General features: G+C 57.2%; 1 protein-coding gene across 1 annotated transcript in view; it reads left to right on the plus strand.

The window, feature by feature from the left end:
• NEK6 (NIMA related kinase 6) overlaps window positions 1-13,028 on the plus strand; it is an 83,266-nt gene that overhangs the window by 41,760 nt on the left and 28,478 nt on the right. Inside the window, exons 3-4 of the mRNA XM_080820439.1 lie at window positions 7,627-7,767; window positions 8,694-8,756. Coding sequence (XP_080676565.1) covers window positions 7,627-7,767; window positions 8,694-8,756 — 204 coding nt within the window. The remainder of the gene's footprint in view (window positions 1-7,626; window positions 7,768-8,693; window positions 8,757-13,028) is intronic.

A 13,028-nucleotide genomic window follows, 5' to 3' on the forward strand; every position in this document is an offset into this window, starting at 1 on the left:
GCTGACCCACTAAGAGTCATGTGAATTTGCAAGAAGGGGAAAGGTGCTCTTGTCTGAGAATGGCCTGGTTAATGTGTCTTCCATCTGGAAAGTCTTTGCAAACCTGCGTGGGGCGTGCCAAGTTCAGTTACATTGGACCCTGTTCAGAGAAAAAGGAATGTGCCTTACTTCTCAGGATGGGGCGGCTGCTTCTAGATCTGAATCACACAGGCCAAAACCTTTATGAGAATCTTCCCAAAGCAGTGTTGGTAATTAGGTAAGATTTAATGACCACATATTAACAGCTGTTAAAATCCAAGAAGTGTTTGCTGACATGTTGTAAATTCAGCAAATGCTTGTCTCGTTTCTTGCCTCCTTTCTGCCCCACACAGAAGTGGGGCCTTGTGCAAGGTGCAGGGTCCCACAGAGGGGTGGGCAGACGCTGAGGGAGCCCAGAGGGTGGGGTGGGGCAGGGAAGGTTCTAGAGAGACGACAGGTGGGCTGGTGATGATTTGGGGCAGGACAGGGAGAGGTGGCTGTCCCGGGAAGAGGAAGGAGCCAGGCCTGAAGGTTCAGGACCAGTCAGGTTAGGCAAGTGTTTAAATACCAGTGCTGATGGGGCGCCTGGGTGGCTCAGTGGGTTAAAGCCTCTGCCTTCAGCTCGGGTCATGATCCCAGGGTCCTGGGATCGAGCCCCGCATCGGGCTCTCTGCTCGGCAGGGAGCCTGCTTCCTCCTCTCTCTCTGCCTGCCTCTCTGCCTACTTGTGATCTCTGTCTGTCAAATAAATAAATAAAATCTTAAAAATAAATAAATAAATAAATAAATAAATACCAGTGCTGGGATGGGGAATGGCTGGTCTGTGTGAAAGGCTGCGTTATTTGGAATTGAGTCTATAGTGAATGAGGGGTGAGCCCGTTAGTGGGTTCAGGTGGACAAGGGAGCTTGCATTTTAGAAAGATCACTGGTTGCCAGCACTCGTGGCACGAGTAGGATGAAAATAGGAGGAGATGAGGAGGCCACTGCCTTCCGCCAGGTGAGATGATTCCATGGTCTTAAATGGCTGGATATGCGGAGAGAAGATTCCAGAGACTTGCAGGATGAAACCAAGTACACTTGGTAACTGAAGATCTCTAAGGGAGAGCAGAGTCGAGGGTGGACCCAGGTTTCTGACTGATGCTCCTTACCATTCTCACGTTTCACATCTCGGCTGGCTAGTCATTGGGGCCGGACCCCCAGATTCTCTTGGGTATGTGTAAGCTCAGCTTTCTCTGAGCTCAGCCAGCAGGAACTGTCCTGAGGGACCCACTGTGCTGAGGTGATTCTAGGCTTTGTTATCAGGTGACTCCCCTGTTTTGGGCACCTTGCACGCTCTTCCCATGTGCTGATGGCCCTGGGAGCTGAGTGAGACCTCCAGGCTAGGACGGTCATGGCGGTGGTTGTCCCAATAGCATGATACCTGGCTCTTACCTCATCCCATCCTCCCACCAGCCAGGAACCAGGCCTTATTCAGAACTCGCTAGGGCAGGGGAGGTAACCGAGATAAATACCGGGTACGTTGTGGTCCTGAGGGGCAGAGCCAGGGGTCTCCACGTCCCGTGGACCCATGGCACCCCTTCTTGCCCCCAGATCTGTGAGACGGAAGATGAGCTTTGGGTTTGAAATTAGCCAGATTGTGGAGAGCTGAGTGGGGTCGGCCTTGTAAAGAGCCTGACAATACGGACTCTGTGTAAACCCTGCCCTTCTTTTGTGTTACACAGACTTAAAACCCATCACCGTATACACATACACCGAATCCATTAGAACTCCCTATACACGGTGTCAGATGTCTTTAAAGGTGAAATTCGTTTACAGGAAATGTCATTCTGATGAAGTATGCTTTTTAAAATCACAGAAACAGTTGCCTTAAAATTAATGATGCATTGCAAATATCAGGGAAAAAAAAGACCCATTCAGTGTAAAGATGATTAAAATTCAGGTCAGAAGTCTGACTTAGTCAGGCTAAATTTTTTAATGAGATTTCAGGAAATTAATTGGGCGAATGCATTTTTATTCTTTTAACATGTGATTTTATGCTCCTGGTTTTTTGTTGTTTTTTTTTTTTTTTTTAAAGGGATTTGTCGATGGCTGAGGCTTACTGTGGTTCAAACATTTTAAACTTAAATTAGCATGGGGTGGGAGGTGTTTGTGGCCTAATTTGATCTGACTTGGAGAAGAGAGCCTGGGTTTCTCTGAGCTTTCCAGAGTGGTTCACTGGCCCCCTCACACCCATTTCCAGCCTTGATGCACCCTGGGGGAGGGGCGGTGGGATTGGGGATAGAGGTGACCTGGGAACATTGGCCCTCTCCTTGGCTCCTGGTTCTGCCAAGCCTCCTGTGGTCCAGGGAGTTGCTCCCCGAGGCTCCTCCTCTCTCTGAGATGGCATTTCCATGGCTAGGGCAGTGCAGACCCCCTCCTTCCGCCCGCTGCGGTCAGCGTCCCTCCCGCCTCCTCCCAGCCTCTCCACCCGCCTGCCCCTCCTCTGGGGGAGACCTGAGGGGGCTCCCATGCTGGAGAAGGCAGGTAAGGAGCCAGAAATGGCTTCTGCCAGCATTTTCCCTGCGAGTGGCCCACAGCATAGCCCTAGACAGGGAGGTGAGGCGAGCTTGTTGTATAGCACGGTCCCTTGCCTAACAGTCCTGGGTGTGACCCGCGCAGGGGACAGTGATGTCAGAAGGCTACAGGGACACAGGCACCTCCCTGCTTTACTGCAGTCAGGTGACGATGGGTCAACAACCTCTCTGAGCCTCAGCTTCCTCATCTGTGAAATGGGGCCGTGAAGACTGAGTGAGATGGGCTACTCTGAAACGCCAGCATGGCATCTAACGTCATGGCTGTCATCCATATTATTCTTAGATCTCCAAATTCATTTTAGTTTTCACAGCTGAAGAGCCCAGAGCTGGCAGTAGCCCCAGCAGACCCTCAGAGGGGTGGGGATGGTGGTACAGCCCCTGAGAGCTCCCTGCCTCGGCTCGTCCCCAGCCCCCTGGGAGGCAGGTGCAGCGGCCCCAGCCCTCGCTCTGCACACTGAGCAACGGCGATACCCCTAATGACAGTTAACAGCCACATAACGTCTCCCCGGTGCCTTCACTCGGTAACCTGCTTACCCACCCACCCCCCCCCCGCAGCCCTCGGAAGGGGGCACCGTTATCACCTTAATTGTACACGGGAGGGAACTGAGGCGCAGAGTGCTTGTGCACAGCCCCGAGCCAGCGCGTGGCAGATCTGGGGTTTGAACCCAGGCCTCCCTCTGCTCCCCAGTGTCAGTGTCTCCACTGAGGGAGCCAGAGCGGCAGTCACCCGTCTGCCAGGCTATGCCACCCCCGGGCTGGTGTTCATTTCCCCAGGAGCCAGCATGGGGCTGCAGACGGAACAGGGGCCAGTGCAGACAGCGAGAAGAGCAGTTTTCAGAAAGGCGATCGGGATTACCACCCTCGAGCCAGCGTAGTGTGAGCCGCTCGGGGCCCCCAGCTCAGAGCTTCCCAGACCCTTGGTGCCAACCTCAGGTCCCGGAATCCTCAGAGAAACCCCGGGGCCGAGATCACTGATGTCCCCCTGGACTCACTTGGCTACAGGGGCCAGAGCAGAGCTCGCTGAGGGCTGAGGGAGGAGTGGAGGAAGCCCTCGGAGGTGGCAGTGGGGAAACGCCTGGTCTTACGGACCAAGAACTCCATTCATCTTCTCTTGCCCTCACAGCCCCTGAGTTACGTCACAGTCTGGGCCCTACTGGCTCAGGCACCGCGCCCTGTGCCCTGTGCTGCCCCCGCCCAAACAGAGGGCATGGGGGGGGACAGGACCCCACCTGTGAGCCTCACCCCTGTGAGCATGCCGGTGTCCCCGAGCCTGCCCAGACTGTCCCACTGCCACAGGGTGCTGCCTGCAGGGGGAGGAACCCCTGGCCCAGCGTAGCAGCTCATTCCTCTAATTAGGTCGAATGGGTTGTGACCGGAAATGCAAATCTGGGTCATTGCATATGCAGATGTGTGACTGGAGTCTGGGGATGCCGGGATGCCGGCTGGGATGTCCCCTGTCCTCTCGGGGAGTGTCCTGGGGCAGCAGCAGTGGGGTCTGTTGGGGAGTCCAGGTCTCAGCTCCCCACGGACCAGCCGTGTGATTGCGCCTCCGTTCTTTTCTGTATGACATGGGATGAAGGAGCCTTGCTTTACAAGGGCGTGAAGTGGTTTCAGTCACAAAACCTGTGTGAGCTGCTGGCGTTGAACTGCTGCGTGGTAGGTGCCCAACACCCCATGGGCGTCCCAGCAGCTTCGAGGGCAAGTGTGATCCCTCCGGGTGTGAGGAGGTTGTCTTCTTTGGAGGGGGTGGGACTTCGCCCCCACTTGGAAGGGCCAGTGGCTGCATCCCAAAGGCCCACGGCGCGCTGGACTATTTGGAGCACGTTCCTTTGTGTCATTGGACAAACAGGCCCCGAGCTCTTGGTCTGGGCAGGTCAGACACCTGTGCTCAGGGGACATGGAAGGGACGAAGATGGGGTGTACTTTTGGAGAGGCCTGTGTTTGGGGGGCAAGGGCTGAGGTTCCTGGAAGAGAGAAGCCAACTGAGTCAGGAAGCATAGTCCTGGCTAGTCATGGGGTCGTGAAGGAAATGCAGAGGACGAATCGGAGTTGGGAGGTCACCTGGTAGAGCTCAACGGCAGAGACTGCAGAGTCCCCAGTCCAGGGTCAGATCCCTCCCACGACTCACTGTGAGGTCTGGAGCCAGTCCCTGCCTCCCCTCCAAGACTCAGTTTCCTGAAGTATGGGGATAATGGTGATGCCTACTTATGGGGTCATGGGCAGTGTTCTGTACAGTGCACGGCACACAGTAAGTGCTCAATAAATGCTCACTCTTCTTAAATGGGAGCCTAGTATACAGGTGGGTTAATTGCTCTTATTTAAGAACTTACCTGACAGATGCTGGCGTGTGCTGGCTAAGAAGGTGGTCTTTCTCCTCCACCATCACTGCGCCGCCCCCCACCCCCGCCACTGCTCAGCCCCCAGTAGGGATCGGCTTCAAATCCCTCACCAGGGGAGGTAATTAGGCCTCAAGACTTCAGAGTCAAGGTTGGCCCAACCCTTACCTTGCTGAGGGAAGGAGGCAGCGGGCTTCGTGTCTCAGACTTCCATCGTTCACTCCTGGCAGGGGGCAGTGGGAGGGAGTTCCTTGGCACAGAGCTGGGTCTGAGCCGGTTCAGAAAGGCTGAGAGTGGGAGTGAGGAGTAGCTGCTCAGGGGCCCTCTCTCCTGCTCCAGCCCCAGCTGGTTGGTCATAAGGACCACTGAGAACCTACTGTGTGTTTGTGTGGTGGAGGGGAGCTCGGCGATCTCACGTGATCCTTACAGCGACCCTGTGAGACAGACATGCTTCCACACCTCTGCCTTGCAGACAGGAAACTGGGGCAGAGTGGGAATGGCTTGGGTCACTCCCCAAGATCACCAGCCGGGGACCCAGGAAATACACGTAAGGAAATAGACATAAGGATGTTTATTGCACCATTATTTATGGTGACCACAGACTGGAAACAAGCTTACCGGAGAGCATATAGTGTACTGTACAGTTATTTAAATCCCTGTCATTTGACAATCTCCATCAGTTACCGAGAGAGGGAAGAGCCAGTCTTAGAGTAACGTGTTCTCATGATTCTGGATGTTTAAAAAGTGCACCATCTGCATACCTGTGAATATGTATTCACTCGAATGTTTCCTGAGTGCCTCCCGCACACCAGGCACCCTGGTGCCAGCCATACCCGCAGGTGGTCGGGAGACAGACAAGGTCACGACGTAAAATACGGTATTTGGGATCCTGGAAGGTAGTAATGAAGAAGGAAGATGAGCCAGAATTGTGGAAGGGACAGAAACGGTGAGGCTTCCGAGGGCCGTTCCGGACAGAAGGCCCAGTGAGAGCGGAAGAGGATGGTTGGTGTGGAAGGAGCAGAGGGGGCGGGAGAAGGGAGTGAAGCAGCAGGATCGCAGAGGTGCGAGGAGCGGGGTCTAAAAGGCCTTGGAGGTGGTCGTGGAGTGAGGACTTTGAGTTACCGGGATTTTAAGTTTACTGACCTGTGCCGCGATGGCGTGCGTTTTCCCTCATCTTTGCAGGTTTCACGGTTTAAACTGAACACATTGAGGGCACCTGGGTGGCTCAGTGGGTTAAAGCCTCTGCCTTCAGCTCAGGTCATGATCTCAGGGTCCTGGGATCGAGCCCCGCATCGGGCTTTCTGCTCAGCAGGGAGCCTGCTTCCTCCTCTCTCTCTGCCTGCTGCTCTGTCTACTTGTGATCTCTGTCAAATAAATAAATAAAATCTTAAAAAAAAAAAAAAAAGAAAAGAAAAGAAACTGAACCCATTGGTGTAGTAAAGACAAAGAAGGCAAACATGGAGGCTGATTAAGAACAGACGTCCTGACAGGGTGCCGGTCACACAGGGTTCCCCAGGCTCCTGCCGGGGCTTCTTTGTCTAAGAGGTTGGGATTCGGGTTAAGGAGAGTTCCAGAACGCAGCCCAATAAAATACCCGATCTTCCACCCCCATGGGTGCTTCCGGCCCCAGTCTGGAAGAGGCCTTTTCAGATCGGGAAATGCAGACCTGTTCCTTCCTGCCTCCGTGGGGCTCTCGGTGTTTCTTGTCCCACCCCCACATCCCCAACAAAACTCCGCAGATGTTTCTGTAGCCCTTCTACACGCGAGACCCTGTCCTCGCACTGCTCCCAGCCCAGAGGGTCCCCAGCGGCAGTGATCTCTGCCCCGGAGTGGGGAGTGGGGGCTGTAGCAGGAAGGGGGGCAGAACTGAGCCGCGGCACCCTCCCTCCCCCCACCAGGGTTCCAGGGCCTGAGTTTGCCCCCCTTCCTCTCCTTCTTCCCAGAGCGTGTCGCACGTGTGTTATGGGAACAGGGAGGGGGTCCCTCGCCCAGCAGCTCCATCCCAGGGCAGGTCTGACTGCTCCAGGCTGGTCTCAGCCCGGGCCCCTGGCGAGTTGGCACGAAGCATCTGGATTCTTCCTGTCACAGTAAAGGGGGTTGTTTCTCCATACAAGGGCTCAGAACGGTAAAGCTGCAGACAGAAGCCGGTTTTCTCAAGTCGAGATGGGAGCAGTCACCCCAGGAGGGGGAAGTTGCCACATCTGACAGTGGCTTGCAGGGGCAGGGTCGGGGACTACACGTGGAAGGCCATGGGGCCAGGGGGACCCGGCAGGGCCTCCCCCTCGCTGTGTGACCTTGACAGATCACTTCCTTCACCCCTTAATTGCCCCTGTTCTTGCTGGCTCTGACCCGGGCACAAGGGATTCAGGAGTGAACAGGGTGGACAAGGCCCTGGCCCCAGGGACTCACCTTTCTGGGAGCAGGAGATAGAAACAGGCAGTCTAATGAACGATCAGGTAACGAGGGCTGGTGGAAACCCGCAGCCTCGGGGTCTTGACTGCAGAGTGGGGGTGTCGTGGCGTGGACAGCCCCTGGGGGGGGCGATAAAGTCTCTGGCAGTGACACTGGCAGTCACAGTCCTTCCTTCACCTTGGAGGAGCTAGGTGGGGTCGCCGGGTTCTGTAGGGGGCCCGGCTGCCAAGGTCCCGGCCCCCCACTGCGGCCTGGTGGCCGCTGATGCCCTCTGTCCCTCTCCTCCAGAGGCACCCAAACACCCTGTCTTTTCGCTGCTCGCTGGCCGACTTCCAGATCGAGAAGAAGATAGGCCGAGGACAGTTCAGCGAGGTGTACAAGGCCACCTGCCTGCTGGACAGGAAGACGGTGGCTCTGAAGAAGGTGCAGGTGAGCCATCTCCCTCGTGGGGTCAAAGCCCGGTCACAGGAGCCGGCTTCTGTGTCTAAACATGGTGGCCCTGGGCCAGTTCCCGCCCCTTCCTTCTCGTCCCCTTCCCCTGCAATCAGGACCCTACTGTATGGGCCATGGCAAGGGTTAGGTGGGCTGCTGCTGCTGAAAGCTCACTGCAAGCCATAAAGGAAAAGGAAAATGAGCGTACATTGAGCACCACTGTATACTGGGCCATGCCTTGAGAACGGCCTGCTGGGTGAGGGTGGTCACCCCATTTTTCAGATCAGGAGAGCTGCAGAGGCCTGAGTATCGATCTCACCAGGCCCACAGAGCGAGCTGACGGGGAGCTCAGACTTGGACCCGCACCTGCTCACCCTGGGCCCCACACTTGCTGCTCGCCTCTGGGCTTGAGAGCCTTTCCTGGCCTCCGTAGGAACGTAGGAACGTAGGAACGGGGCTCAAGCACAGTGAAGCCAGAAGGCATTTCACTGAGGGCCACTGGGCCCGTTTGAACTGGGCTTGGCCTCAGGAAGGAGCTTTAAATCCTCCCGCAGAGCTTCCCTGACACCTCACTTTGATCATTTGTCCTTTAAGAATAGGATTAACAGCCTGGGCCACAGAGGCCCAGGAGAGAGAAGGTGCCTCAGACGCTGCCCCGGGTGGGGAGCCTGGCAGCAGACCCTTGGGATGGTTTCCATGCCGGTCTGCAGACTGCAAACCACACGGGGCTCCAGGCCACTGGAGGGGAGACGGGCCCCTCTGCTGGGAAAAGACCCGTTGGTCTTCCAGGAGGGGCTCGCCTGGCTCTTTGTCCTGCTTTTTTGTGCCATGATGGGTTTTGGGAGTTCCAGTCCTCGTGGCTCCCAGTGGGGGCTCAGGGAGCTGGGTGTTAACCAGTCTTTCTCTTTTTCCTCTGGCTCAAGATATTCGAGATGATGGACGCCAAAGCCAGGCAGGACTGCGTCAAGGAGATTGGTCTCCTGAAGGTGAGCACCCTGGGCTGAGCAGGAGCCCCTCACTTCCTTGAGGTGGCCTGGTCCCCAGACCGGGCCACCTCATGGCCACCACAGCCAGGGGCCTCTTAGGTTCCGAGACAACAGCCTTTGGAGCGCAGGTGGCTTTCTCATGGCTGGGTGAGTGGGGGCCCCACCTCACCTCTCTGCCCAGCCCTCGTGGCGCCCCCAGACTTTCTGTCCTCACCCCATGTTGGTTGTGCTTACGGATGGCAGCGCCTGGCACCAAAGGCCTTCACCCTCAGGGCACCGAGTCACTGCCACACAGCAGAAGCTCCCCCCGGGGGACTCAGCGAGGCCGGCCCGGAATGGTGGAGAGGCCGCAAAGCCAGGTGTGTGGCCCAGGGTTCCTGGTGCCTGAGGGACCCGGGTCGTCACCCTGCTGGGCTCTTTCCAGGCCTCCCCAAAGAGGAGGCAGGATGTACACGTGTGGGGTGGCTTGCATGAAGGACACACATGCCAGGGCACCTTGGGGTGGGGGATGGTGTTCTCTCCTTCCCTCCCCCTGCTGGCTTCCTCACTGGTCTCCTCAGAGTCAGAGACAACAGAACTTTCTGGACTAGACTCAGCCCCTGCCTAGGGCTGCTCCCTCCTGGAGATCCCTCCCTGTTCCCCAGGCTTAGGCATCTACCTGGGCTCGCAGAGGTGATGGTGAAGGAGGAATGGGATGGGTTTCAGAGGCCCAGGAGCCCGAGTTCAAATCCTGATGTCTTCATTTCCAAGCCCCGGGACCCTAAGCAAGTGACAGAGCCTCCAGGAGTGTCCGTTTGCCTATCTGCTCAGCGGTGAGAGTATCTGCCACGTGGAATATGGGCAGTTAGAGAAGATTAAATAGTGTCTGAAGAGGGCCCAGCCCAGTGGAGCACCCAGCAGGCACGCACTCGGCGTTGGCCCTTTCCTCGAGGTGGAGGGCTGGGCCACAGCTGCCGGCGCGTGGAGCTGCTGGCGGCGAGGACATGGACACCCTCCCGCGGGGTCCGGACGACCCATTTGCACTGCTGGGTCTGCCCTGGGCTCTCGGGCCCCATCCCCGCCCTCAGCGACTCCCAGGCAGTGGAGAGCAGACCAGCAGCCCAGCCGCGTGACCCGCGTGGGGGTGAGGCTGGCTGCCCTGGGCCCAGGGAGTGCAGAAGAAGTCCTGCGGAGGTCAGGGTCCAGTCCCAGAATCTGGAAGCTGACAGGAGCCTGCTGCCGGGGTCCTGGCCATGAGCAACTGGCGGGACCAGGCGGTGGTGGCCTTGGATGCCACACTCAGGAGGTGGGACTCGAATGTGGGAACAACAGCAGAGCCCCTGAAGAGGCTGAGAGCAGCGGGTATGGGGCCCCCTGGGACTCATGAGCCCTCGCTGGGAGGGGACCCCGGCCACATGGGGTCACAGGGAGGCTTATCAGGAGGAGTCGTCAACTCCAGCTATCACAGGTCCAAAAAGTCCCTTCAAATAACATGGTTTAAATTTTATGTGACAGTCAACGTTGGGCCCCGGGTGTGATCTCAGGACTCTGACTGATTCCCCAGCGCTGGGGACTGGCTGTCCCGGTCACCCACACTCTCTCCCTTCTTGTGGCCAAGAACGCACGTGTGCCCTTCACAGCGAGGAAGGAATTATGTGTGCGCACATACTGAGCCCGCGTGTCCCCGGTCCCCGGGGCTCCAGTGAAGGGGGCCAGACTTGGTGTGACCTGGGCCTGCTGGGGCAGGGGGGCTCTGTCCCTCCTTGGGCTGCCGTGTGGCCACGTGCCACTGACTGTGGCTCGAGAGGTCAGCAAGCCCCTCCGTCGCTAGCTGTGTGACTGCTATCGATGCTCAGGGCCTCGGTTTCCTCATCCGTAGAAGGGGGTGATGACACCCGTCCTGTCCTCCGCTTTCGGGGTTCGTGAGAAGTTGGGCTGGAAGAACTCGGTGTCGCGTCTGGCGTGTGGTAGGAGCTCTGTCACAGGCAACCCGGGTCCTCACAGTTACAACATCTGCTGCTCGGCGCCAGTGCTTTCCCAGCTCCCCAGCCTGCCCACGGGAAGTCAACAGGACGTTCCCCGGGCACGAGGTGTTTCCTGCAAAACAAAGGGAAACACAGTTCTCAGAGGGGCTGTGAGGTGACACTGTTTGCTTCATTCATGCCAGGACCCAAACCCCAAAACCTCCCAGTGCAGAGGCCGACAGATGTGGGGAAGGCGGTGGGCCCTGTTGGAAGACGAGCACAGATCATGTGTCACACGTCAGGGTTGTGGGCACCCCCGAGCGTTGGACACAAGGATGCAGCCAGCAGGGGAGACACATTCTAGACAGACCACTGTAGCAGATCCCAGAGGGGCCGCAGGTGGGACAGAGATTCGAAGACGGAAGCTGCGCCCGTTATTGTCACCTCTGCCTTCCTTCCCCCCCAGCCAGCATCCAGCCCTTGGCAGCTGCCACCACCACCAGGCCTGGCCCGGGGCCTCAGGGACAGCCCCATTTTGTGGAGCTGCAGGTTGTAAGGAGAGGGATGGGTGTGGATTGTGGCGACACAGGGGAGTAAGAGGGTGGCCGATACTGCCAGGAGAAACTACACTGGAGATGGATCTAGGACCCCAGATACCTGAAGCCAGAGCGGCTGCCCCTCCCCCACCCACAAACCCCAGAAGCCAAGCAGTCCGCACCTTTGGAGCACTTCTTATATTTTGGCCCAAGCCTGTCCACTTTAAGACACACGGGAGGGGCGTCAGTGAAGTGTCTGACTCGGTTGCAGCTCAGGTTGAGATCTCAGGATTGGGAGATTGACCCCTGCGTCAGGCTCTGTACTTAGTCCGGGAGCCTGCTGGAGAGTCTCTCTCCCTCTGTCCTTTCTGCTTGTGTGTGCATGTGCACGCACTGTCTCTCACTCAAACAAATCTTTACACACCTGGGCTCACCAACAGACTACAGGCTGAGAAGGGGGCTCTAGGTGGACAGTGGTCCGTGGTGACCAGACCAGCCTCTGGGCCCAGCATGGTCCCAGAGTCAACCCCTTCCCTCTGGCCTCAGGGATTTCCCTCACCTGACCTCTGGGGTCCCTTTTTGCCCCAGTCTGTGCCTTTGTGCCCGGCCGGGTATTCGAGGGAGACTTTGTCTTACTCTCCTCAGCATTGCCCTTGGAGCAGGGAGAGAGGCCTCCCCATCTTCTCCCCAGGAGCCCACACCTGGAGGGAACAGCCCCTTTGACTGAAGCCTTAATTCCCACCCAAACCCCCTCCAGTTTTTCTAAGTCATCTGCCCGACCTGCTGATGACCTTGGCGCGTCTCTGGGATTCCTCCCTGAGAAGGGTGTGCGGTGTCCCAGGGAAGTCATGAGGTGAGGCCCAGGAGGGGGCGGTGTCAGAGCGGGGGATGGTGGGGGGGACTAGCGTTTACAACAACAACAACAAAGCGACCAACTTTACCAAGTGCCACATTCCATTCACTCTGATATCTTGTTGTAAATGAGAAATACATCTGGAATGCGATGTGTTCTGAGGGCAGCTGGTGTGATGAGCAGTGTTAGCTCCAGGGAGACCTCAAGACAACATCTGGGTAAGATGATTTTTTGACAGAGGCACCACACCAATTCAGTGGATGACAGAAAGACTTGTAATCCCCGGTGCTGGGAAAACTGGCCGTCCAGATGGACGGAAGTGAGCCTGGACCCCTACCTCACATCGTACATAAAAATGTATTTGAAATGCATCATAGACCCAAATGTAGAAGCTGGAACTAGAATTAGAATGTTTGCAGGGCAGCCCAGCAGGACAGCCGGTTGAGACGGGCAGGAGCTGGCTGTGGGGGCGGGAGGAGCCAGTGTGCCCAACCCGGGTCAGGGGCTGACCCAGAGCAGGGGCCTGAGGACTCCAGCAGAGGGAGTGGAGCTCAAGGAGACACATGTCCTGCGACAGAGGCCATCTGCGGCTCTTGGGGGTCTGACTGAGGCGTGCCTGCCATCCAGAGCTGGCTTGAGTAAGTGGGGGGAAAGAAAAAGTGGGGAACGGCAGAGCCACGTGATCTCTCCCAAGGCCCCCCTCATTTTAGAATCCAAAGGCGGGCATAGGTCGGCACAGCATAAACACACGTCCCCCTCACTGCAACTTCCAGGCCTTCTAGAAAATGTGTGCTAAGGTGGCCTCTGTTTGTCGGCTGATGGGCGCCCCTGTGGACTTGGCCGACCCGGCTCTGGCAGAATGTTGGAGTCCCCTCTGTTTTCCCAGACCCTGGAATCGTTTTGGTGGAAACCGTCAGCTTACATTATAAGCAGTTGCCAG

The sequence above is a fragment of the Martes martes genome (assembly GCF_963455335.1).
Source record: "Martes martes genome assembly, chromosome: 12".
NCBI lineage: Eukaryota > Metazoa > Chordata > Mammalia > Carnivora > Mustelidae > Martes > Martes martes.